The 27,600-nt window shown below is 42.9% G+C and overlaps 1 protein-coding gene across 1 annotated transcript; it reads right to left on the minus strand.

Annotated features, from left to right (window-relative positions):
* Positions 1–27,600, minus strand: nagpa (N-acetylglucosamine-1-phosphodiester alpha-N-acetylglucosaminidase). The gene is given in 12 exon segments (XM_045205046.1): positions 1–2,321; positions 3,088–3,169; positions 19,622–19,753; positions 20,506–20,597; positions 20,599–20,817; positions 20,819–20,869; positions 21,064–21,192; positions 22,083–22,191; positions 22,538–22,677; positions 23,672–23,939; positions 24,104–24,315; positions 27,457–27,600. Coding segments are annotated over 12 exon segments (1,773 nt in total). The 5' UTR covers positions 27,540–27,600; the 3' UTR covers positions 1–2,065.

Below are 27,600 nucleotides of genomic sequence, written 5' to 3' on the forward strand. Positions count from 1 at the left end.
GGCACAGACAGATTTTTTACCTTGATGGCTCGTAGATTTGAACTAGCGACCTTTCGGTTACTGGCCCAACGCGTCAACCGTTAGCCTACCTGCCGCCTATATGTTCCAGGGTAGTGAGGCCGGGTACCTCTTGTTGGCCAGCTAGCTCATAGAAGCAGCATAGTAAGATTTCTACAAATTACCAAACAATCATACAAAACCAGTCTCGCAACTCTCTTCAACAGGCAAATGTATTGAAACAAACATCTACTCAAGCGATCACCTTAATTTGCATTTTGCCTGAAGTTCACTAGTGAGAATGCAAAGGAAATCCCTCCATTCTCTTCACCAGTTCAAGGAAGTGAGAGTCAAGATAGGCAACTATACAAACACAACAGCATCGCTAGCACACAGTGAGTCATTATCATGGTATAAAGTCCTTTCACTGTTTTTGAGCGTCTGTGGGGCAACCCAACTCCATAACAGCCTTCATATAGACCACAATCTGGTAATCTGTATGTTAAATACACATGTAAGAACACCAACATAAACACACATTTCCCATCAAGTCTTCTCCCACAGCCTTGTAATATAACAACCCCTGGAATGTCTCAAAGTGAATCCTATCCTTGTGTACATACTATTTGTTTTATTAAAGTTGAACACCGTCCCGCTTTACATCCCCACTCTCCCAACATAATTACACCATTCCCTTACCCCCCCCATGACCATATACTACCCCAATAGTGTCATCATCCCTCTAACAAACTCATCTTTCTACCTCACCAAGCCGCCACACAAATCTCATAACATGGAAAAGAGATGGAACATGGAGTCTATCAAGGTGCAAAAAAGGTCATCAAAGATTTCCTTGTCTCTGTGAGAAGCATCAACTAAAAAAATTAAGTAGCATGAGCTTTCTGTTAAATAATTGAGATTGGGATCAAGGAGCGGTCAACAAACTTCATCTCTGTCAGACAAAGAAAAGAAAAAAAAACTTACTCAGGTCCTGTCAAACTAGTTTGGGTACATGCTTATTTCTGCATTCAAAACCCCTACTGCTGCTGCCTTAGACAATTTTGGCTAAACCAGAAGCACACTTGGCACCCAGACAACATTGAAACATGATTTCAACAGTTTGTCTGAACGGTTACAAAAATACGTGCTTCTATTTGTGCTTCACAGGGCTGGTGGAAACTGATGTGCTGAAAACATGACTTCAGACAGAAATAAAATAGTTTGGAAATCATAAAAACAATCCCAGTGAACCAGAGTATATTTACATTGAATAATTTGATAAAGTGGACTCCATAAACACAATGTTCAGCGGGTTCGGAGCGTTGGGGATTTCCTGGCTAGGGTTCAAAGTTCTTACCTTGTTTGTTCCCATGGCAACAGGTGGAGAAATCCATCCCACCCGTTTGCTGTTTGTGGAACAGGATTGCAAACATAAGGGTGGCTGACAAAAGGACCAAAATCCTCTTCTCTGTTTATGTCCCCTTAAAATACCTATTGTCATAGGGAAACACACATCCTCATTTGTAAATAAACTGTCTCTCACTCATTTGTAAATAAATCAGTCACGATCAAATATGTTGGCATATTGTTTCTTCTTCTTTGTCACTTAGAAAAATATAGAGTGGAGGACATTAAAAGAGAGTAATTTACTATAAAAACAAGTACAAAGGGTGAAAGAGAAGTTATTTTCTTCCTCCTTTTGCTTCTATGCCTCTTTCTTTTCAGTCTGTTTTTCTCTTTCTTTACATCCACTCTGGATAACGAGATGGTGGCTGATGAGCCGGAGGGAAATACAAATAGGGGATAGAGTGTGAAACATCCGAGGGCCTCTTCATCTCTCCCTCCACCTTTTGGATCCATCTCTCTGCTCTGCACTCCCTCCAGCTCTGCACTCTTTATGCCCTTCTCACTCTGTATCCCTGGCTCCATCTCTTCCTCTCCTTCTTTGATTGCATCCCATTCTATCTAAACCTTCCTCCCCTCCTCTTTACAGTACGTTAGAGAGCGCTCCTCCAGACACAGTCCTAACAGGGTAGGCTCACTCCCACCCGTCCCCCATCACCCTCCCTCAGCGCGGACCCGGCCACAGGTCATCCTGGGAGTCTGAGTCCTCCATCTCGAAAGCTTCTTTACTGGGTTGCGACCCTTCCCCTCTGACCCCTGAACCGCACGCACCACCATTGATCTCGGTCAGTGGCACGTAGGAGTAGTCCTCAAGGCCAGTGTGGTGAGCAACAGACCCCCAACACATTTTCATCAGGTGACCCACCACGCTGGCCAACAGCAGAGAGGTCAACAGGCCAGTGACGATGAGCCAGCTCTGCCTGAGGAGAGATGGAGGGATGAGAACAGGGGAGATGGGAAATGGAAGACGGCGGGTGCTAAGCATTGGAAGTGAATGAGGTGTATTTGCGGTGTGTAGAGCGCTTGGAAAGTGTACATATCCAATCCAAATCCAACCCACTTTTAATTATCAGAAGAGGATTAATTGATATTGGTACGGCCCCAAAAAGGAACATTTGTAGGACGATGAGTAAAGACGGGAGGAGGAATTTAAGTGCGAAAAAGGGAGAGAAAGATGAGGCGAAGAAGAAATAAACCAACTCCAACCTCCCACTCCATCTGTGGAGAAAAACCCTCCACAGAGCACTTGGCTGAAACCATAACAACTCAAAACAATCCCTCACTAGCATGTGACAGGTAAAGGGGCTAATAAATGCATATGGCCCCTGCAGTCTGTGTGCGACTTGTTTACGAGTATGGAGGCGTCAAGCCTGCTAAATACAGGTCTGGGTCACTTTTTGTCCATGCAAATAATAGAACATCACCAAACATAGCAGTGGACATACTGTTATGTTAACACCATCGAGGCGTGACATTACATATGATTAAGTGATGATGAATTTCTCTGTCAGAGCCAAGCTGTGAAAAATAGCAAGGCTGTGTTTTGCACCATGTTCATCTGCATTAATTTACAATAGGAGAGCAATGGAGGGATAGTGGCTGTGCATGCGAGGAGGGCGGTTAGATTGATTTGTAGGTGGTTAAGAGCAGGGAGGGGGTTCAGTTGATATGACTTTTGACACTTACTCAGAGAGATAAGGCTTGGATTTGTGTGCCTCCTCCTCCTCTCTCCATGTTGCAAACATCTGATTGGCCAGACAATGGCCAGCTGTGGAAACAACAAAGTGTAAACAGCAATTACAGAAACCAGTCTCCATGTCTACAGTTTCCTCCTCACACACCACTACGATGCTCACACTATCACATCAACTACAGATGGTCGCTTCAGCTTCCTATTTTGGATGCACTAGTTGTGACTCACTCAGCTTAATGAAGAACAGACAAAATGACTAAAACGCAAATGCATTTGGGATGTTTTTTAAACATCCACAAAAAACAAAAACAAAAAACAGGCATCAAAGTAAAACAAAGACGATTTGTTTTTTCTCAAAAATGGCCTCAAGCAAATACAGTGCCTTCAGAAAGTATTCACACCACTTGACTTTTTACACATTTTGTTGTGTTACAGCCTGAATTTAAAATTGATTACATTTAGATTGTGTGTAGGCCAGTGAAAATACCCCAAAATGTCAAAGTGGAATTATGTTTTTTGAAATTGTTACAAATTCATTAAAAATTAAAAGCTGAAATGTCTGGAGTCAATAACTTTTCAAAGCCTTTGTTAGGGCAAGCTTAAATAAGTTCAGGAGTAAACATTTGCTTAACAAGTCACATAATAAGTTGCATGGACTCACTCTCTGTGCAATAATAGTGTTTAACATGATTTTTGAATGACTACCTCATCTCTGTACCCCACACATACAATAATCTGTAAGGTCCCTCAGTTGAGCAGTGAATTTCAAAAACGTATTTAACCACAAAGACCGGAGAGGTTTACCAATGCCTCGCAAAGAAGGGCACCTATTGGTAGATGGCAAAAAAAGGTCATCAAAGATGTATACACTGAATATCCCTTTGAGGATGGTGTAGTTATTAATTACACTTTGGATGGTGTATCAATACACCCAGTCACTACAAATATACAGGTGTCCTTCCTAACTAAGTTACCGGAGAGGAAGGAAACCGCTCAAGGATTTCACCATGAGGCCAATGGTGACTTAAAAACAGTTACAGAGTTTAATGGCTGTGATAGGAGAAAATTGAGGATGGATCAACAACATTGTAGTTACTCCACAATACTAACCTAATTGGCAGAGTGAAAAGAAGGAAGCCTGTACAGAAAATATTCCAAAACATGCATACCTTTTTGCAACAAGGCACTAAAGTAATACTGCAAAGAATGTGGCAAAGAAAGCAATTCACTTTTTGTATTAAATACAAAGTGTTATGTTTGGGGCAAATCCAATACAACACATTACTGAGTACCACTCTCCATTTTCAAGCATAGTGGTGGCTGCATCATGTTATGAGTATGCTTGTAATAGTTAAGGACTGGGGGAGTTTTCCAGGATAAAAAAGAAACGGAATGGAGCTTAGCACAGGCAAAATCCTGGTTCAGTCTGCTTTCCACCAGACACTGGAAGATGAATTCTCCTTTCAGCAGGACAATAACCTAAAGCACAAGGAAAATTATACACTGGAGTTCTTACCAAGAAGACAGTAAATGTTCCTGAGTGGCCAAGTTACAGTTTTGACTTAAATCTACTTGAAAGTATACGGCAAGACCTGAAAATTATTGTCTAGCAATGATCAACAACCAATTTGACAGAGCTTAAAAACTTTTGAAATTAATAAAAAAATGTTGTACAATCCAGGTGTGGAAAGCTAAGAGAGTAACCCAGAAAGACTCACAGCTGTAATCACTGCCAAAGATGCTTCTACAAAGTATTGACTCAGGGGTGTGAATACTTATGTCAATTAGATATTTCTGTATTTACATTTTTAATACATTTGCAGAAATGTCTAAAAACATGTTTTCACTTTGCCATTATAGGGTATTGTGTGTAATTTTTTAAAAAATTAAATCCTGTTTGAATTCAGGCAGTAACAACAAAATGTAAACTAAGTCAAGGGGTATGAATACTTTCTGAAGGCACTGTACAATTACATACTAGTGTAAATACAAGGAACATTGCAAACAAGCTATTAACAAATGAAACTTGACATATTACATAAGTAGAGGACTGGGGAGTTATTAAGGTTACTCTAGTTTGTGACATACATCACAACATGACTTGACTAAGCCCCACTACCCCACCTCTCTTTTACAGCGGCCTAATTATTTTAAACTCCTACATGTGTGCTGTGAGTGGCAGCCAGGCAGTCAGTAGATGGTGAGGGCCAGTCAGCCCATCATCCTGATAAGGAGCAATGTGCTGGGCTACGCTCAGAGACTGAAAGGGGCGATCAACCTCGGAGGACAGGGGATGAAGGACTGCGGGAGGGGGGTGAGTGAGAACACACTAGAAAGTGAGAGGGAATGAGTCAGTGTAGTGTTGCGTTGATATGTTCCAACCCCCACACATAAAAACAACACTGCCAAGATAGAGGAACACACAGAGATAGTGGAACACACAGAGATAACTAAAGTAAAACAAAAAGAGGTGTGCTGAGGAGTGAGATTCCAGTCTGCACGGGCCTGTCATACCTCAGAGTTTAGGAGAGCTCATGAACACATCACTGCTATGCCCTACATACGGACACAATCAGCAGAGTAAGGGAGGGGGAGATACAGACAGAGAGAGACACAGACAGACAGAGAGCGAGTGATTCCCAAACCTTCCATAACAAAGCCATCACCTACAGAGAAATTAACCTGGAGAAGAGTCCCCTAAGCAAGCTGGTCTTGGGGCTCTGTTCACAAACAGACCCCAAAGAGCCCCAGGACAACACAATTAGACCCAACCAAATCATGAGAAAACAAAAATATAAATTATTTCCAATGTGTCAACAAAAAAACAGCGCAAACTAGAATGTTATTTGGCCCTAAACAGAGAGTACACAGTGGCAGAATACCTGACTACTGTAACTGACCCAAAATTAAAATTAAGGAAAGCTTTGACTATGTACAAACTCAGTGAGCATAGCCTTGCTATTGAGAGAGGCCGCCTGGCTCTCAAGAGAAGACAGGCTCTGTGCACAAAGCCCACAAAATGGAGGTGGAAACTTCACTTCCTAACCTCCTGCCAAATACAGTGGGGAAAAAAAGTATTTAGTCAGCCACCAATTGTGCAAGTTCTCCCACTTGAAAAGATGAGAGAGGCCTGTAATTTTCATCATAGGTACACGTCAACTATGACAGACAAATTGAGAATTTTTTTTCCAGAAAATCACATTGTAGGATTTTTTATGAATTTATTTGCAAATTATGGTGGAAAATAAGTATTTGGTCACCTACAAAGAAGCAAGATTTCTGGCTCTCACAGACCTGTAACTTCTTCTTTAAGAGGCTCCTCTGTCCTCCACTCGTTACCTATATTAATGGCACCTGTTTGAACTTGTTATCAGTATAAAAGACACCTGTCCACAACCTCAAACAGTCACACTCCAAACTCCACTATGGCCAAGACCAAAGAGCTGTCAAAGGACACCAGAAACAAAATTGTAGACCTGCACCAGGCTGGGAAGACTGAATCTGCAATAGGTAAGCAGCTTGGTTTGAAGAAATCAACTGTGGGAGCAATTATTAGGAAATGGAAGACATACAAGACCACTGATAATCTCCCTCGATCTGGGGCTCCATGCAAGATCTCACCCGGTGGGGTCAAAATGATCACAAGAACGGTGAGCAGAAATCCCAGAACCACACGGGGGGACCTAGTGAATGACCTGCAGAGAGCTGGGACCAAAGTAACAAAGCCTACCATCAGTAACACACTACGCCGCCAGGGACTCAAATCCTGCAGTGCTAGACGTGTCCCCCTGCTTAAGCCAGTACATGTCCAGGCCCGTCTGAAGTTTGCTAGAGTGCATCCAGAAGAGGATTGGGAAAATGTCATATGGTCAGATGAAACCAAAATAGAACTTTTTGGTAAAAACTCAACTCGTCGTGTTTGGAGGACAAAGAATGCTGAGATGCATCCAAAGAACACCATACCTACTGTGAAGTATGGGGGAGAAAACATCATGCTTTGGGGCTGTTTTTCTGCAAAGGGACCAGGACGACTGATCCGTGTAAAGGAAAGAATGAATGGGGCCATGTAATGTGATATTTTGAGTGAAAACCTCCTTCCATCAGCAAGGGCATTGAAGATGAAACGTGGCTGGGTCTTTCAGCATGACAATGATCCCAAACACACCGCCCGGGCAACGAAGGAGTGGATTCGTAAGAAGCATTTCAAGGTCCTGGAGTGGCCTAGCCAGTCTCCAGATCTCAACCCCATAGAAAATAATTGGAGGGAGTTGAAAGTCTGTGTTGCCCAGCGACAGCCCCAAAACATCACTGCTCTAGAGGAGATCTGCATGGAGGAATGGGCCAAAATACCAGCAACAGTGTGTGAAAACCTTGTGAAGACTTACAGAAAACGTTTGACCTGTGTCATTGCCAACAAAGGGTATATAACAAAATATTGAGAAACTTTTGTTATTGACCAAATACTTATTTTCCACCATAATTTGCAAATAAATTCATTAAAAATCCTACAATGTGAATTTCTGGATTTTTTTTTCTCATTTTGTCTGTCATAGTTGACGTGTACCTATGATGAAAATTACAGGCCTCTCTCATCTTTTTAAGTGGGAGAACATGCACAATTGGTGGCTGACTAAATACTTTTTTTCCCCACTGTATATGACCATATTAGAGACACATATTTCCCTCAGATTACACTGACTCGCAAAGAATTTGAAAACAAATCCAATTTTGATAAACTCCCAAATCTATTGGGTGAAATACCAGTGTGCCATCACAGCAGCAAGATTTATGACATGTTGCCACAAGAAAAGGGCAACCAGTGAAGAACAAACCCATATTTATGTTTATTTATTTTCACTTTTGCACATTAACTATTTGCACATCATTACAACACTGTATATAGCCATTATGACATTTGAAATGTCTCTATTCCTTTGGAACTTTTGTGAGTGTAATGTTGTGTTTATTTTTTTATTGTTTATTTCACTTTTTGTTGATCTATGTCACTTGCTTTGGCAATGTAAACATGTGTTTCCCATGCCAATAAAGACCTTTGAATTGAATAGAGAGAGCAAGGACAACAACTGACGAACGAGGGAAGTAAAATGACAGTGAGACAGGAACAAAAGAGGGGGAGGTAATACATGGAAGGGAAATGAGTCTGGGTGTGCTGGGACAGTTGAGATCATCTCAGAGATAAAACCTTCCTGATTTGCACTACAATGAAACCCCCCCCACATATATACATACACACACACATATACAGTGGGGGGGAAAAGTATTTAGTCAGCCACCAATTGTGCAAGTTCTCCCACTTAAAAAGATGAGAGAGGCCTGTAATTTTCATCATAGGTACACGTCAACTATGACAGACAAAATGAGAAAAAAAAATCCAGAAATTCACATTGTAGGATTTTTAATGAATTTATTTGCAAATTATGGTGGAAAATAAGTATTTGGTCAATAACAAAAGTTTCTCAATACTTTGTTATATACCCTTTGTTGGCAATGACACAGGTCAAACGTTTTCTGTAAGTCTTCACAAGGTTTTCACACACTGTTGCTGGTATTTTGGCCCATTCCTTCATGCAGATCTCCTCTAGAGCAGTGATGTTTTGGGGCTGTCGCTGGGCAACACGGACTTTCAATTCCCTCCAAAGATTTTCTATGGGGTTGAGATCTGGAGACTGGCAAGCCACTCCAGAACCTTGAAATGCTTCTTACGAAGCCACTCCTTCGTTGCCCGGGCGGTGTGTTTGGGATCATTGTCATGCTGAAAGACCCAGCCACGTTTCATCTTCAATGCCCTTGCTGATGGAAGGAGGTTTTCACTCAAAATCTCACGATACATGGCCCCATTCATTCTTTCCTTTACACGGATCAGTCGTCCTTGTCCCTTTGCAGAAAAAATGCCCCAAAGCATGATGTTTCCACCCCCATGCTTCACAGTAGGTATGGTATTCTTTGGATGCAACTCAGCATTCTTTGTCCTCCAAACACGACGAGTTGAGTTTTTACCAAAAAGTTCTATTTTGGTTTCATCTGACATTCTCCCAATCCTCTTCTGGATCATCCAAATGCACTCTAGCAAACTTCAGACGGGCCTGGACATGTACTGGCTTAAGCAAGGGGACACGTCTGGTACTGCAGGATTTGAGTCCCTGGCGGCGTAGTGTGTTACTGATGGTAGGCTTTGTTACTTTGGTCCCAGCTCTCTGCAGGTCATTCACTAGGTCCCCCCGTGTGGTTCTGGGATTTTTGCTCACCGTTCTTGTGATCATTTTGACCCCACGGGGTGAGATCTTGCGTGGAGCCCCAGATCGAGGGAGATTATCAGTGGTCTTGTATGTCTTCCATTTCCTAATAATTGCTCCCACAGTTGATTTCTTCAAACCAAGCTGCTTACCTATTGCAGATTCAGTCTTCCCAGCCTGGTGCAGGTCTACAATTTTGTTTCTGGTCTCCTTTGACAGCTCCTTGGTCTTGGCCATAGTGGAGTTTGGAGTGTGACTGTTTGAGGTTGTGGACAGGTGTCTTTTATACTGATAACAAGTTCAAACAGGTGCCATTAATACGGGTAACGAGTGGAGGACAGAGGAGCCTCTTAAAGAAGAAGTTACAGGTCTGTGAGAGCCAGAAATCTTACTTGTTTGTAGGTGACCAAATACTTATTTTCCACCATCATTTGCAAATAAATTCATTAAAAATCCTACAATGTGATTTTCTGGATTTTTCTTTCTCAATTTGTCTGTCATAGTTGACGTGTACCTATGATGAAAATTACAGGCCTCTCTCATCTTTTTGAGTGGGAGAACTTGCACAATTGGTGGCTGACTAAATACTTTTTTTCCCCCACTGTATATACACATATACATACATATATATATATATATATACACATATACACACACACACACACACACACACACACACACACACACACATACATATATATACACTGCTCAAAAGAATAAAGGGAACACTAAAATAACACATCCTAGATCTGAATGAATGAAATAATCTTAAGTACTTTTTTCTTTACATAGTTGAATGTGCAAAAATCACACAAAAAGTATCAATGGAAATCAAATTGATCAACCCATGCAGGTCTGGATTTGGAGTCACCCTCAAAATTAAAGTGGAAAACCACACTACAGGCTGATCCAACTTTGATGTAATGTCCTTAAAACAAGTCAAAATGAGGCTCAGTAGTGTGTGTGGCCTCCATGTGCCTGTATGACCTCCCTACAACGCCTGGGCATGCTCCTGATGAGGTGCCGGATGGTCTCCTGAGGGATCTCCTCTCAGACCTGGACTAAAGCATCCGCCAACTCCTGGACAGTCTGTGGTGCAACGTGGCGTTGGTGGATGGAGCGAGACATGATGTCCCAGATGTGCTCAATTGGATTCAGGTCTGGGGAACGGGCGGGCCAGTCCATAGCATCAATGCCTTCCTCTTGCAGGAACTGCTGACACACTCCAGCCATATGAGGTCTAGCACTGTCTTGCATTAGGAGGAACCCAGGGCCAACCGCACCAGCATATGGTCTCACAAGGGGTCTGAGGATCTCATCTCGGTACCTAATGGCAGTCAGGCAACCTCTGGCGAGCACATGGAGGGCTGTGCGGCCCCCCAAAGAAATGCCACCCCACACCATGACTGACCCACTGCCAAACCGGTCATGCTGGAGGATGTTGCAGGCAGCAGAACGTTCTCCACGGCATCTCCAGACTCTGTCACGTCTGTCACGTGCTCAGTGTGAACCTGCTTTCATCTGTGAAGAGCACAGGGCGCCAATGGCGAATTTGCCAATCTTGGTGTTCCCTGGCAAATGCCAAACGTCCTGCACGGTGTTAGGCTGTAAGCACAACCCCCACCTGTGGACGTCGGGCCCTCATACCACCCTCACGGAGTCTGTTTCTGACCGTTTGAGCAGACACATGCATTTTTGTGACCTGCTGGAGGTCATTTTGCAGGGCTCTGGCAGTGCTCCTCCTGCTCCTCCTTGCACAAAGGTGGAGGTAGCAGTCCTGCTGCTGGGTTGTTGCCCTCCTACGGCCTCCTCCACATCTCCTGATGTACTGGCCTGTCTCCTGGTAGCGCCTCCATGCTCTGGACACTACGCTGACAGACACAGCAAACCTTTTTGCCACAGCTCACATTGATGTGCCATCCTGGACGAGCTGCACTACCTGAGCCACTTGTGTGGGTTGTAGACTCAGTCTCATGCTACCACTAGAGTGAAAGCACCGCCAGCATTCAAAAGTGACCAAAACATCAGCCAGGAAGCATAGGAACTGAGAAGTGGTCTGTGGTCACCACCTGCAGAACCACTTCTTTATTGGGGGTGTCTTGCTAATTGCCTATCATTTCCACCTGTTGTCTATTCCATTTGCACAACAGCATGTGAAATGTATTGTCAATCAGTGTTGCTTCCTAAGTGGACAGTTTGATTTCACAGAAGTGTGATTGACTTGGAGTTACATTGTGCTGTTTAAGTGTTCCCTTTATTTTTTTGAGCAGTTATATATATATATATATATATATACATATACACATACAGTGGGGAGAACAAGTATTTGATACACTGCCGATTTTGCAGGTTTTCCTACTTACAAAGCATGTAGAGGTCTGTAATTTTTATCATAGGTACACTTCAACTGTGAGAGATGGAATCTAAAACAAAAATCCAGAAAATCACATTGTATGATTTTTAAGTAATTAATTTGCATTTTATTGCATGACATAAGTATTTAATACATCAGAAAAGCAGAACTTAATATTTGGTACAGAAACCTTTGTTTGCAATTACAGAGATCATACGTTTCCTGTAGGTCTTGACCAGGTTTGCACACACTGCAGCAGGGATTTTGGCCCACTCCTCCATACAGACCTTCTCCAGATCCTTCAGGTTTCGGGGCTGTCGCTGGGCAATACGGACTTTCAGCTCCCTCCAAAGATTTTCTATTGGGTTCAGGTCTGGAGACTGGCTAGGCCACTCCAGGACCTTGAGATGCTTCTTACGGAGCCACTCCTTAGTTGCCCTGGCTGTGTGTTTCGGGTCGTTGTCATGCTGGAAGACCCAGCCACGACCCATCTTCAATGCTCTTACTGAGGGAAGGAGGTTGTTGGCCAAGATCTCGCGATACATGGCCCCATCCATCCTCCCCTCAATACGGTGCAGTCGTCCTGTCCCCTTTGCAGAAAAGCATCCCCAAAGAATGATGTTTCCACCTCCATGCTTCACGGTTGGGATGGTGTTCTTGGGTTGTACTCATCCTTCTTCTTCCTCCAAACATGGCGAGTGGAGTTTAGACCAAAAAGCTCTATTTTTGTCTCATCAGACCACATGACCTTCTCCCATTCCTCCTCTGGATCATCCAGATGGTCATTGGCAAACTTCAGACAGGCCTGGACATGCGCTGGCTTGAGCAGGGGGACCTTGCGTGCGCTGCAGGATTTTAATCCATGATGGCGTAGTGTGTTACTAATGGTTTTCTTTGAGACTGTGGTCCCAGCTCTCTTCAGGTCATTGACCAGGTCCTGCCGTGTAGTTCTGGGCTGATCCCTCACCGTTCTCATGATCATTGATGCCCCACGAGGTGAGATCTTGCATGGAGCCCCAGACCGAGGGTGATTGACCGTCATCTTCAACTTCTTCCATTTTCTAATAATTGCGCCAGCAGTTGTTGCCTTCTCACCAAGCTGCTTGCCTATTGTCCTGTAGCCCATCCCAGCCTTGTGCAGGTCTACAATTTTATCCCTGATGTCCTTACACAGCTCTCTGGTCTTGGCCATTGTGGAGAGGTTGGAGTCTGTTTGATTGAGTGTGTGGAGAGGTGTCTTTTATACAGGTAACGAGTTCAAACAGGTGCAGTTAATACAGGTAATGAGTGGAGAACAAGGGGGCTTCTTAAAGAAAAACTAACAGGTCTGTGAGAGCCGGAATTCTTACTGGTTGGTAGGTGATCAAATACTTATGTCATGCAATAAAATGGAAATTAATTACTTAAAAATCATACAATGTGATTTTCTGGATTTTTGTTTTAGATTCCGTCTCTCACAGTTGAAGTGTACCTATGATAAAAATTACAGACCTCTACATGCTTTGTAAGTAGGAAAACCTGCAAAATCGGTAGTGTATCAAATACTTGTTCTCCCCACTGTGTGTGTGTGTGTGTGTATATATATATATATATACACACACACACACACAGTTGAAGTCGGAGGTTTACATACACTTAGGTTGGAGTCATTAAAACTTGTTTTTCAACCACTCCACACATTTCTTGTTAACAAACTATAGTTTTGGCATGTCGGTTAGGACATCTACTTTGTGCATGACACAAGTAATTTTTCCAACAATTGTTTACAGACTATTATTTCACTTATAATTCACTGTATCACAATTCCAGTGGGTCAGAAGTTTACATACACTAAGTTGACTGTGCCTTTAAACAGCTTGGAAAATTCCAGAAAATGATGTCATGGCTTTAGAAGCTTCTGATAGGCTAATTGACATCATTTGAGTCAATTGGAGGTGTACCTGTGGATGTATTTCAAGGCCTACCTTCAAACTTAGTGCTTCCTTGCTTGACATCATGGGAAAATCAAAAGAAATCAGCCAAGACCTCAGAAAAAGAATGGTAGACCTCCACAAGTCTGGTTCATCCTTGGGAGCAATTTCCAAACGCCTGAAGGTACCACGTTCATCTGTACAAACAATAGTACACAAGTATAAACACCATGGGACCACGCAGCCGTCATACCGCTCAGGAAGGAGACGCGTTCTGTCTCCTAGAGATGAACGTACTTTGGTGCGAAAAGTGCAAATCATTCCCAGAACAACAGCAAAGGACCTTGTGAAGATGCTGGAGGAAACAGGTACAAAAGTATCTATATCCACAGTAAAACGAGTCCTATATCGACATAACCTGAAAGGCCTCTCAGCAAGGAAGAAGCCACTGCTCCAAAACCGCCATAAAAAAGCCAGACTACGGTTTGCAAATGCACATGGGGACAAAGATCGTACTTTTTGGAGAAATGTCCTCTGGTCTGATGAAACAAAAATAGAACTGTTTGGCCATAATGATCATCGTTATGTTTGGAGGAAAAAGGGGAAAGCTTGCAAGCCGAAGAACACCATCCCAACCGTGAAGCACGGGGGTGGCAGCATCATGCTGTGGGGGTGATTTGCTGCAGCAGGGACTGGTGCACTTCACAAAATAGATGGCATCACGAGGAAGGAAAATGATGTGGATATATTGAAGCAACATCTCAAGACATCAGTAAGGAAGTTAAAGCTTGGTCGCAAATGGGACTTCCAAATGGACAACGACCCCAAGCATACTTCCAAAGTTGTGGCAAAATGGCTTAAGGACAACAAAGTCAAGGTATTGGAGTGGCCATCACAAAGCCCTGACCTCAATCCTATAGAAAATGTGTGGGCAGAACAGAAAAAGCATGTGAGAGTAAGGAGGCCTACAAACCTGACTCAGTTACTCCAGCTCTGTCGGGAGGAATGGGCCAAAATTCACCCAACTTATTGTGGGAAGCTTGTGGAAGGCAACCGAAACGTTTGACCCAAGTTTAAAAATGTAAAGGCAATGCTACCAAATACTAATTGAGTGTATGTAAACTTCTGACCCAATGGGAATGTGATGAAGGAAATAAAAGCTGAAATAAATACAGTGAGGGAAAAAAGTATTTGATCCCCTGCTGATTTTGTACGTTTGCCCACTGACAAAGACATGATCAGTCTATAATTTTAATGGTAGGTTTATTTGAACAGTGAGACAGAATAAAAAAAATAAAAAATAAAAAAACACTCCTCTTTGCAGATCTTCTCCAAGTCATTAAGGTTTCGAGGCTTACGTTTGGCAACTCGAACCTTCAGCTCCCTCCACAGATTTTCTATGGGATTAAGGTCTGTAGACTGGCTAGGCCACTCCAGGACCTTAATGTGCTTCTTTTTGAGCCACTCCTTTGTTGCCTTGGCCGTGTGTTTTGGGTCATTGTCATGCTGGAATACCCATCCACGACCCGTTTTCAATGCCCTGGTTGAGGGAAGGAGGTTCTTACCCAAGATTTGACGGTACATGGCCCCGTCCATCGTCCCTTTGATGCGGTGAAGTTGTCCTGTCCCCTTAGTAGAAAAACACCCCCAAAGCATAATGTTTCCACCTCCATGTTTGACGGTGGGGATGGTGTTCTTGGTGTCGTAGGCAGCATTCCTCCTCCTCCAAACACGGCGAGTTGAGTTGATGCCAAAGAGCTCGATTTTGGTCTCATCTGACCACAACAATTTCACCCAGTTCTCCTCTGAATCATTCAGATGTTCATTGGCAAACTTCAGATGGCCCTGTATATGTGCTTTCTTAAGCAGGGGGACCTTGCGGGCGCTGCAGGATTTCAGTCCTTCACAGCGTAGTGTGTTACCAATTGTTTTCTTGGTGACTATGGTCCCAGCTGCCTTGAGATCATTCCTCACTGTTCTCATGATCATTGCAACTCCACGAGGTAAGATCTTGCATGGAGCCCCAGGTCGAGGGAGATTGACAGTTCTTTTGTGTTTCTTCCATTTGCGAATAATCGCACCAACTGTTGTCACCTTCTCACCAAGCTGCTTGGCGATGGTCTTGTAGCCCATTCCAGCCTTGTGTAGGTCTACAATCTTGTCCCTGACATCCTTGGAGAGCTCTTTGGTCTTAGCCATGGTGGAGAGTTTGGAATCTGATTGATTGCTTCTGTGGACAGGTGTCTTTTATACAGGTAACAAGCTGAGATTAGGAGCACTCGCTTTAAGAGTGTGCTCCTAATCTCAGCTCATTACCTGTATAAAAGACACCTGGGAGCCAGAAATCTTTCTGATTGAGAGGGGGTCAAATACTTATTACCCTCATTAAAATGCAAATCAATTTATAACATTTTTTACATGCATTTTTCTGGATTTTTTTGTTGTTATTCTGTCTCTCACTGTTCAAATAAACCTACCATTAAAATTATAGACTGATCATGTCTTTGTCAGTGGGCAAACGTACAAAATCAGCAGGGGATCAAATACTTTTTTCCCCTCACTGTAATTATCTCTACTATTTCTCTGACATTTCACATTCTTAAAATAAAGTGGTGATCCTAACTGACCTAAGACAGGGAATTTTTACTAGGATTAAATGTATTTGGCTAAGGTGTATGTAAACTTCCGACTTCAACTGTATATACACACATACACAGACAGCACCAGTCAAAAGTTTGGACACACCTACTCATTCAAGGGTTTTTCTTTATTTATACTATTTTCTACATTGTAGAATAATAGTGAAGTCATCAAAACTATGAAATAACACATATGGAATCATGAAGTAACCAAAAAAGTGTTTAACAATTCAAAATATATTTTCTATTTGAGATTCTTCAAAGTAGCCACCCTTTGCCTTGACAGCTTTGCACACTCTTGGCATTCTCTCAACCAGCTTAATGAGGAATGCATTTCCAACAGTCTTGAAGGAGTTCCCACATATTTAAATTTTCGTCATTTAGCAGACGCTCTTATCCAGAGCGACTTACAAATTGGTGCATTCACCTTATGATAGCCAGTGGGACAACCACTTTCCAAATTAAAAAAATAATAATTTTGGGGGTGGGGTAAGGGGGGGGTAGAAGGATTACTTTATCCTATCCCAGGTATTCCTTAAAAGAGGTGGGGTTTCAATTGTCTCCGGAAGGTGGTGAGTGACTCCGCTGTCCTGGCGTCGTGAGGCAGCTTGCGCCACCATTGGGGTGCCAGAGCAGCGAATAGTTTTGACTGGGCTGAGCGGGAACTGTGCTTCCGCAGAGGGAGGGGGGCCAGCAGGCCAGAGGTAGATGAACGCAATGCCCTCGTTTGGGTGTAGGGACTGATCAGAGCCTGAAGGTACGGAGGTGCCGTTCCCCTCACAGCTCCGTAGGCAAGCACCATGGTCTTGTAGCAGATGCGAGCTTCAACTGAAAGCCAGTGGAGTGTGCGGAGGAGCGGGGTGATGTGAGAGAACTTGGGAAGCTTGAGCACTGGTTGGCTGCTTTTCCTTCACTCTGCAGTCCAACTCATCCCAAACCATCTCAATTGGGTTGAGGTCGGGTGATTGTGGAGGCCAGGTCATCTGATGCATCCGATCCTGACTAGTCTCCCAGTCCCTGCCGCTGAAAAACATCCCCACAGCATGATTCTGCCACGATTATGCTTCACCGTAGTGATGGTGCCAGGTTTCCTCCAGATGTGATGCTGGGCATTCAGGCCAACTTGTTCAATCTTGCTTTCATCAGGCCAGAGAATCTTGTTTCTCATGGTCTGAGAGTCCTTTAGGTGCCTTTTGGAAAACTCCAAGCGGGTTGTTATGTGCCTTTTACTGAGGAGTGGCTTCCGTCTGGCCACTCTACCATAAAGGCCTGATTGGTGGAGTGCTGCAGAGATGGTTGTCCTTCTGGAAGGTTCTCCCATCTCCACAGAGGAACTCTGGAGCTCTGTCAGAGTGACCATCGGGTTCTTGGTCACCTCCCTGACCATGTCCCTTCTCCCCCGATTGCTCAGTTTTGCCGGGCGGCCAGCTCTAGGAAGAGTCTTGGTGGTTCCAAACTTCTTCCATTTAAGAATGATGGAGGCCACTGTGTTCTTGGGGACCTTCAATGCTGCAGACATGTTTTGGTACCCTTCCCCAGATCTGTGCCTCGATACAATCCTGTCTCAGAGCTCTACGGACAATTCCTTCGACCTTATGGCTTGGTTTTTTCTCTGAGATGCACTCTCAACTGTGGGATTTTATATAGACAGGTGTGTGCCTTTCCAAATCATGTCCAATCAATTGAATTTACCACAGGTGGACTCCAATCAAGTTGTAGAAACATCTCAAGGATGATCAATGCAAAGAGGATGCACCTGAGCTCAATATCGAGTCTCATTGCAAAGGGTCTGAATACTTATGTAAATAAGGTTTTTCTGTTTTTGTTTTTTAATAAATTTGCAAAGATTTTTTTTAAACCCGTTTTTGTTTTGTCATAATGGGGTATTGTGTGTAGATTGATGAGAATATATATTTTTTAATCAATTTTAGAATAAGGCTGTAACGTAACAAAATGTGGAAAAAGTCAAGGGGTCTGAATACTTTCCGAATGCACTGTAGTTACTCAATGTATTTGAAAAATCTTTCCAGCCCTCTCCCTTTCGATAACCACTCAGTGTGAATGGAAAAATTTAATGCTCTGATCCAGTGGAAACGTCATAGAATAGGCCAACCTGATTACTTCTTATCAGTGCTTGACTTGGACTGAAATAGGTCCCGGTCCCATTTTGGGTGCTGGTACTGTTTATATTTAGGTGCAGGAGCTCCACAATACTTTTGAGCTAATATTCTATAAGAGGAACAGGAGCTCAAGCAGTAGGAAATTTGAGGTGTCGGTACTCAGCTCCGGTGAGCTCCTGCCCAAGTCAAGCACTGCTTCTTATCACTTGCACAAATAGCCTACAGCTGTGTCTTTCCCGAGCTCACTGGAGCAGGAAACTGAGGGCCCAGAATATTTTATACAATGTTGCAAGTTCGCTAGAGCAAGCTTCAGGCCAGACCCAAGTTAATAGTTGATACAATGTTTCAAGTTCGTTGCAGACATGCCATGCGTAGCCAATGTGATTTATAGGCTATTTATCAGGATATTTTCTACCTGCAGGCTGCAATATTTTTATTTGTTGGTTTTATGTAGGCTATTTTTACATAGTTGGCAAATGGCCATAGAAGTTACTTTTTTTAGGTTTGTATCATTTTCATTTAGATAGAATTTTAATTAACCACATGACAATGATTGAGATATGAAGACATTATTATAAATGAAATTAAACTGTTCCACGAAAATATGCATTTGAAAACCATAACTGGCACGCAGATCGGTAGAAATTGTAAGATAAATTGTCATTCCACATGAGAAAGGTTGCAGACTCCTCGTGTAGCCTATTACCGGCAACTTCAGGAGAGTAACGGCAGAATGGTTGGGTCAGGTTAAGGTTTTTGCTTCTGGTTATCTAGATCTCTAGCTCCCTCGAGTCATTTGTGTCTTATTTCATCAAACAGTGAACTTTAAGCATCAGACAAGCTCAATGCATATAGTTGATTTTATTAAAACACATAGGATGTGTCTATATATGGAAAAATACACATTTAAAAATTTGGTCGAAAGAACAGACGACTTCGGTCGACCAAGATTATTATTTTTTGGTCGGGGACAGCCCTAGACTACATACAGCCAACTGAAACATCGCCTGAATGTCTGTACCATGTAATGATGAGGAACCAATAAAACAGAACTCATATTTGGGAGAAAACCTATGCAAGCAGGCTTAGAATGAAGTGGTCCACATACTGTACAAGACACTTTACAGTACGACATCTACGAAACTATTAGTACTCATTAGAGACCTCTTTATGCAGTATGTTGTGATATGTTTAGTTACTGCAACTACTTGTGCTCTGAGTAGGCGAGGCGTGTTACGGGTGGTTCCATACCTCTGTGTATGCTGTGGTTCTTCTCTCCCTGGAACAGGGCGTGGCAGCTTCCTGTGACCGGGTCACATGGGCACATGTCCTGGCACTGGCACTCCTGCCCACAGTCCAGCCCGTAGAAACCCAGAGGACACTCCGAGGGGAACACAGGAAGTGATGTAGGAGACACCAAGGAAACAGGATGAGATGTCACTGGAAAATACAATAAAGCTTTAATGTAAAGAAACGTCCTTCCTGAAAACCACTGCTCTAGCTTGCAACATCAGGGGTTAGTACCAATGTTTTGGTTTCCTAGACCTTCTTAGGGATTCGAAGATACACTGTTCACAATATGTATGTCACACTTATGTATTTGTCACACATATAAGCTAGTCCATAATACATGGGAACTACAGCACGGATAAACATGAAGAGTGAAAAGGCTCTGACAGACAATAAGACATCAACAATGGCTTCATTTAATCTCCAAAGCAACAGGTATTCAGTCCAGGATTTGGGCATCAGAGGGCCAAGGAAGTGATGTAACGAAGGCTTAGCATATTAGGGCTAATGTGTTCCAGCTGTTCATTCAGAGATTTGGAGCGAGATTATTGGCAGGACTCGTACAGAGGGAATGTTCTAGCCGGACCACAGGGAAAGCATTTGTTTGATCACTGTTATCCCTGTGAGACTAGGAATAAGGCATAACATTGGAAGCGCTCCAAGGTGCTATTATTGAAACAGGTGAGGGAATGTCGGGGAATGGGAAAGAGAAATTAGGGATTGAGAGGGCATTAGGAATTTGCTTTGTGGGACCGTAAAGTGTTTTAGGTGTACACCAATCAATCAGGGTTGCACACTTATCCTTCCGCACTACTAGCAATACACACACCCATATATAAACACACCTTGTTCACAGGAGTCGCCATGGAAACCAAGACAATAGAAAGAAAGACAATAGAGAAAGAGAGGAGAGAAGAGACGAGTTTCATTGTAACCTCAGAGAGCTGGTTCAGAACTCAGAAAGGAGAGAACAACTGTACCCACTCCTCACCAGTCATCACTCACCCTGTGTAAAGACACCGTGGGAACCGCAGGCGGGCGGTTGGCACACCAGGGTGTCACAGCCTGTCCCACTCCAGCCCTCCTGGCATTGGCAGTGCCCATCGATACACATCCCGTGCCCGCTGCAGTCCTCAGGTTGGCACTGGGGCTGGTGGACACAGGATGGTGGAGACCCGCCGAGGGCAGCGCCACATGGGGTCTGAGACGCTGAAGGAGGGAATAGAGAGAGAGAGAGAGATGGGGAGACAAAGAAAGAGCAGGTGAGATAGAATGAATATTATAATTTGCAATCTGTAATTTGCAACAACATTTGACTAAAATAAAAGCCACAATAAGCAGCTGCATAAACCTTGTAATGTCATTGCAATGAACGTGTGACATAAGCTTTCTGATTGGCTTACCAGTGGTCCGAGGGGTAGCTGGCCATTGAGCCATTCGCCACGTAGGTGGAGGAACCGCCCCCATCCAGGTTGATGGCATTGATGACCCCCTGACCTTTCAGAAAATCTGCCACCTCCCAAAGATTCATGCTAGAGAGAGGAGAGAACAGTTGGTACAATACCACTAGTAGTACAGTACCGTAAGACCATATAGGAGAAAGGTGCTTGCATTTAATGCAAAACAAATCTATAAGGATTGCTGAAGCAATGTCAGTTGTGTGAAAAATAAGGTAAATTAAGTGGGAGAAGGTAAATGGTTGGTCTGATATGCACCGAGAGACTGTGCCGACTAGATAAGATTTATTGACTTTATATGGCCTGATAATAATAATAATAATAAGCCATTTAGCAGACGCTTTTGTCCAAAGCGACTTACAGTCATGCGTGCATAATTTTTTTTGTGTATGGGTGGTCCCGGGGATCGAACCCACTACCTTGGCGTTACAAGCGCCGTGCTCTACCAGCTGAGCTACAGAGGACCACATACCTGATATTGAGTGGAGAGGCCATGGACATGAACAGACATGTCCCCTTGTTGTCTTTCCAAAGCCATGTCTTTAACATAAACTCATGAATCTCTAGGTCAATGAGGTCATTTGTTCATTGCACTGGCGCAAATAAAGCCAGATCAATAGAATTGATCAGAGCCTTATTACTTAGCCCCATCTCTCTCCTTTCATATGCCTAAATGGCCCCACTTCTGCCTCCTATAACCTCACCTCTCCTCTCTGTCCAACCTGCATTGTCTCTCATTCCTTTCGCTCGCCATCACTTTGACCAACAATTCTCTCCCTCCCACTGTATTCCCCCTTCTTCCACAATACTCTTTCCACTTCTTCTCACTCTCATCCAATTACACCTGTATTATTTCCCACCCTTTCTATCTTTTTTCTTCCCCACCCCTCTATATCCTTGCCCTCTTCTCCTCCTCCTCCATTCTCCCCCTCCCTGTTCTCACCTCATCTCTTTTCCATTCTTACCCTCTGTGGTCAGTCTGTCCGTCAATGTGGAACAGGATCAGTTTTCCCTCCTCATCGTGACCAACCGCTGTCCTGGCCGACACCACGTCCACAAAATGTCGGAATTTCCCTGCGGGATCAAATGCATGAAAATTGAATTGAAGCAAACTGGCTGAATTTGATAGAATACGTAATTGGTGTTTTTACTTAGCCAGAACTGGCAAACAGGGTTTCACCATGTTATACAGGTCATGTGAAGCCCAAAAACATTTCTTCATCAAGTCAAGGACAAAGTTACCACTAAGTGCTGACATAAGGCCAGTTCTGCTTTTAACTTCCTAATCTAATGGTTGAGTAAGCTGATGCTAGATCTGCACTTAATGGAGACTTTCACCTAACTAACTACATACATCTCTACCATTTTAAGTAAGTATGGCTAAGTTGTGAAGACATTCTCAATAACCTGCAGTAGCTACCTGTATCCTGTGTACGGTCACACTCGGCCTCTATGCTCTGGTTAATGTAGACCTGGCTGTCTCTGAGCAGCCACACCACCCCACTGACCAACTGCACAAAGGGATTGGCCTCATCCAGTACGTCCTCCTCAGAGAGATAACTAGAGACAGAAAGAAGTAGAGAAACAGGGACGTAGAGAGAGGGAAAAGCAGGGACAAAGATAAGGAAAAAGTCAAGTTAACCCCAATCAGCATCAAATAACACCAATCAGTCATATCTCAAGAAAGGAATAACCAACTGTGGAACAATGTGCTCATGAGATCACATACTTAGATACTCATGTTAAAAACAGTACATTCAGCAATCTAGTGAGATAAAACATGTTGGCTGAAGCAGCCAAAAGCTCAAGTGCATCCTAAATCTCTGTACACATCAGTATTTTCACCTGGCTAGCCTTGTTGGCCCCACAGTAAATGTTTGTACTTCAATTTGTGACAGTTAAATAGCTTAGTGTTGACAGCCCTAAAAATCGATGAGGTGTGGGGGGCACATTGGACACAGTGAATGCTTTGGTGATTCTACCCATATGATATTACATCAGCCACTCCACAACAACCAACCAGCAGTCTGTTCCAGCACCCTTATCTGGGAAACAGGACAATTCCAAGGTAGAGCCATTACTCTACAAGGAATGACTGACAGGTCAAAACAACAAATTTCTCCAGGGAACAGGGAGTACCGTTCTAATCTAATTGATTATGTTCGATAGTAGTCGTCATATTACGCTATAGGGTTCTTGTGGCGTGTGCATGTGTTGTTTTCATTGGGTGGCTATTTTTGGGCATAGAGGTATGGCTTGTGCCAGTTCATTAACGTTTCAGATGGAAAAACAAAGAAGCATTGCTGTTAGGGAGATAAGACTTGCGATAATTTAGAATGAGTAATAATCTTAGAATGTAATAAAGGCCTTTGTGTTTAAAGCAAATAAACATAAGAACTGTTGGGTCATTGTTCCACAACCTCAACTACAAGCCTTGACAGCATTTGTCTAGAAAAATGTTAAAAATTATAAACATTACAACCACAAATGGAGCTCAAATTGGAGGTACAGAGAGAGATTGAGAAGGAAATGTAACGAGACCGGCAGCTCTTACCCAAACACCAGTGTCCCGTCCCTCCTGATGCCAAACTGGGCATTCTGCACCCCTCCGCTGTCCCTCACTTGCACCCCGTCACTCACTACATTCCCCAAACACTCCCCGTTCTTAGTACCAAAGAACCCTCCATTCTGGGCATAGAGACACCTGCCGGCTCTAGCAGTTTCCTCCACCGCCTCCCTCTGGTTCATCCCGCACCCCCCCGGCCCTCCAGGCTCCAGCACAGACACCGTCCTCAGGGGGTCGTGGACTACTGTCATGTGACCTGTGGCAGGGAGGAAATCATTTTTTAATTTTAGAGGTTATATACACTACAAAACATTTTGAACAGAATCTCACTTGACAAAAGCCTAATATTTTAAGGGTATGGTATTTAAAACTGCTGAATATTTTAGGGGTATTTTCAAAATGAGTATTTCCTCCACTGACCTGTGACCCATCGGGTTGTGCCAGGGACGTCCGAGACAAAGACTTTGGATTCAGCCACGGGCACCCCAGTGTGGTTGCTGGCGGGCCAGGTCTGGTGGGTGACGTTGCCATGGACAACGGGCTGGCAGTCTCGGACATGTCGGTGAGAGTGCGAGGGTCCATGGCTATGGCCGTAGGGGTACGGAGATAGGAGGTCATCGTCCAACGAGGGACTGTGGAGAACAAATACCCAGTTATTTACTCATGATGATACACTTATCCTGAGTCCTGAGCTCATATTGCATTATACTTGATTCAAAATAGAAAAACTACATTAAAAGAAATCAAGATCTGCAGCGAAAATGTTTACAACTTTTTTCATTAAAGTAAAAGTCACACATTTATTGAATTAAGTACAAAAACACTTTACTCTCACAAACAATTGACTTATTATAAGAGATTATAAAAGATTGTTGGTCATGTAACTAAATATGTTTTCCAGAAGAAAAAGCCGTGGGCCACTTCAGACCAAGGTCTTTGCTATCCGGGTTCCTTGGTACGTCTCAACTCTTATGTGACCCCATTGAAGTTGAAATGGTTAAGGTAACGGTTAATAAAGATGCACTATGTAAGACACACTATGCAAAATTGCGCCTGATTTCATTTTAAGTAACAAAACAAGCAAGTATAGTGTAGAGAATCATTGTACCATCTAAACCGCTGTGAAATAACTTTACCATAACCACAAATATTGTATTTTTAGCAGTTTGAAGCTGGGTGTACAAAACTGAAAGTAAAGGACGCAAAACTGAAACTTTCAACGGAAAGCGTAGAAATAGGGCACATAAAACATCTCCCTTCATAGACTTGCTTTCAATGAGAGTGACAGATTTATAACTCACATTTCTGTGAATTTTGTGGGGTCGCCTAAAAAGTTACATTTTGCAGCTTTAACTTGAGACCTTCAATGGGTCTTCTATGCCATTAGACAACATATGGCAGCTTATGCTACTTGATAGGATGAGATTAAATGCTGGAGAGGTTGTTGTAACAAAGTAAAGACAGGGTCTGTAAAAACCGGACATAAACTTCAGTTGAGAATTGATTACTAGGAATTGATTGATATATTTTGAGATACAAGCACTATCCAACACTGCTCTCTAGTGTTGATGATATGCAACTGCTGGAACCTTCAAGATGGGTTGAGCTCAAATGCTGAGAAGAAACATCTCTGCCTCAATTAAATGACATGTTGTGTACTTTACTATGGACTTTAGATTTGTACTTTAGATAATAACAATATAATTTTGTAAAGAATAGGGGATGAGTTATTTTATGCATGAAAGATGCTCATATTTCACATTAGCAATGATAAGTAAAAAATAAATAAATATATATATATATATATATATATAGTTATATATACACACAGTATCAGTCAAAAGTTTGGACACCTACTCATTCAAAGGTTTTTCTATATTTTTTTAACTATTTTCTACATTGTCGAATAATAGTGAAGACATGAAAACTATGAAATAACACATATGGAATCATGTAGTAACCAAAAGAGTGTTGAACAAATCAAATATTATATTCTTCAAATAGCCACCCTTTGCCTTGATGACAGCTTTGCACACTCTTGGCATTCTCTCAACCAGCTTCACCTGGAATGCATTTCTAACAGTCTTGATGGAGTTCCCATATATGCTAAGTACTTGTTGGCTGCTTTTCCTTCACTCTGCGGTCCAACTCATCCCAAACCATCTCAATTGGGTTGAGGTTGGGTGATTGTGGAGGCCAGGTCATCTGATGCAGCACTCCATCACTCTCCTTCTTGGTCAAATAGCCCGTACACAGCCTGGAGGTGTGTTGGTTCATTGTCCTGTTGAAAAACAAATGATAGTCCCACCAAGCCCAAACCAGATGGGATAGCGTATCACTGCTGAATGCTATGGTAGCCATGCTGGTTAAGTGTGCCTTGAATTCTAAATAATTCACTGGCAGTGTAACCAGCAAAGCACCCCCACACCACCTCCTCCATGCTTCACGGTGGGAACCTCATGTGGAGATAATCCGTTCACCTACTTTGCGTCTCACAAAGACACGGCGGTTGGAACCAAATATCTCAAATTTGGACTCAGACCAAAGTACAGATTTCCACCGGTCTAATGTCCATTGCTCGTGTTTCTTGGCCCAAGCAAGTCTCTTCTTATTGGTGTCCTTTAGTAGTGTTCTTTGCAGTAATTCGACCATGAAGGCCTGATTCACGCAGTCTCCTCTGAACAGTTGATGTTGAGATGTGCCTGTTACTTGAACTCTGAAGCATTTCTTTGGGCTGCAATTTCTGAGGCTGGTAACTCTAATGAACTTATCTTCTGCAACTCTGGGTCTTCCTTTCCTGTGCCGGTCCTCATGAGAGCCAGTTTCATCATAGCGCTTGATGGTTTTTGCGACTGCACTTGAAGAAATTTTAAAAGTTAGACATTTTCCAGATTGACTGACCTTCAAGATGTCTTAAAGTAATGATGGCCTGTCGTTTCTCTTTGCATATTTGAGCTGTTCTTGCCATAATATGGACTTGGTCTTTTACCAAATAGGGCCATCTTCTGTATACCACCCCCTACCTTGTCACAACACAACTGATTGGCACAAACGCATTAAGAAGGAAAGACATTCCACAAATTAACAAGGCACACCTTTTAATTGAAATGCATTCCAGGTGACTACCTCATGAAACTGGTTGAGAGAATACCAAAGCTGTCATCAAGGCAAAGGGTGGCTACTTTGAAGAATCTCAAATATAAAATACATTTTGATTTGTTTAACACTTTTTTTGTTACTACATGATTCCATGTGTTATTTCATAGTTTTGAGGTCTTCATTATTATTCTACAATGTAGAAAATAATAAAAATAAAGCAAAACCCTTCAATGAGTAGGTGTCCAAACTTTTGACTGGTATTGCATGTATATATACAGTACCAGTCAAAAGTTTGGACACACCCACTCATTGAAGGGTTTTGCTTTATTTTTTCTATTTTCTACATTGCAGCTAGCTTACAATTCCCTAAACCTGGCAGAACATTGGCATGGAATACTATCCTCATACATTTTAGTCCATGCATTTTCATACTAGTCCCCCTTGGGAATTGAACCCACAACCCTAGCGTTGCAAACGCCATGCTCTACCAACTGAGTTACACGGGACTAGTATTCAGATGAGTGCGGTGTCCTCCTGACATGCTGTCCTGACAAGATTCCTGTCCTTGCGACAGCAGTACAAGCACAACCAACCTAGCTAGCGAGCTGGCTAGCGCGTGCTAACTTCTGAGTCTGATTTTGAAAGTTTTGCTAGCTAGAAACGACGGCCCTTACCCAATATTTTTGCACTCCGACAGCCAAATACCAAGCCATAGCAGGAGCAACGCAAATTGACAATTCACTGAAAGTGTTGCCATATGATATTAGCATTGACATTGAAAGTGTGCGCCCTGCCACACTCTCTTTTTAAATGCTATA

The sequence above is a fragment of the Coregonus clupeaformis genome, chromosome 19 (assembly GCF_020615455.1).
Source record: "Coregonus clupeaformis isolate EN_2021a chromosome 19, ASM2061545v1, whole genome shotgun sequence".
Lineage (NCBI taxonomy): Eukaryota > Metazoa > Chordata > Actinopteri > Salmoniformes > Salmonidae > Coregonus > Coregonus clupeaformis.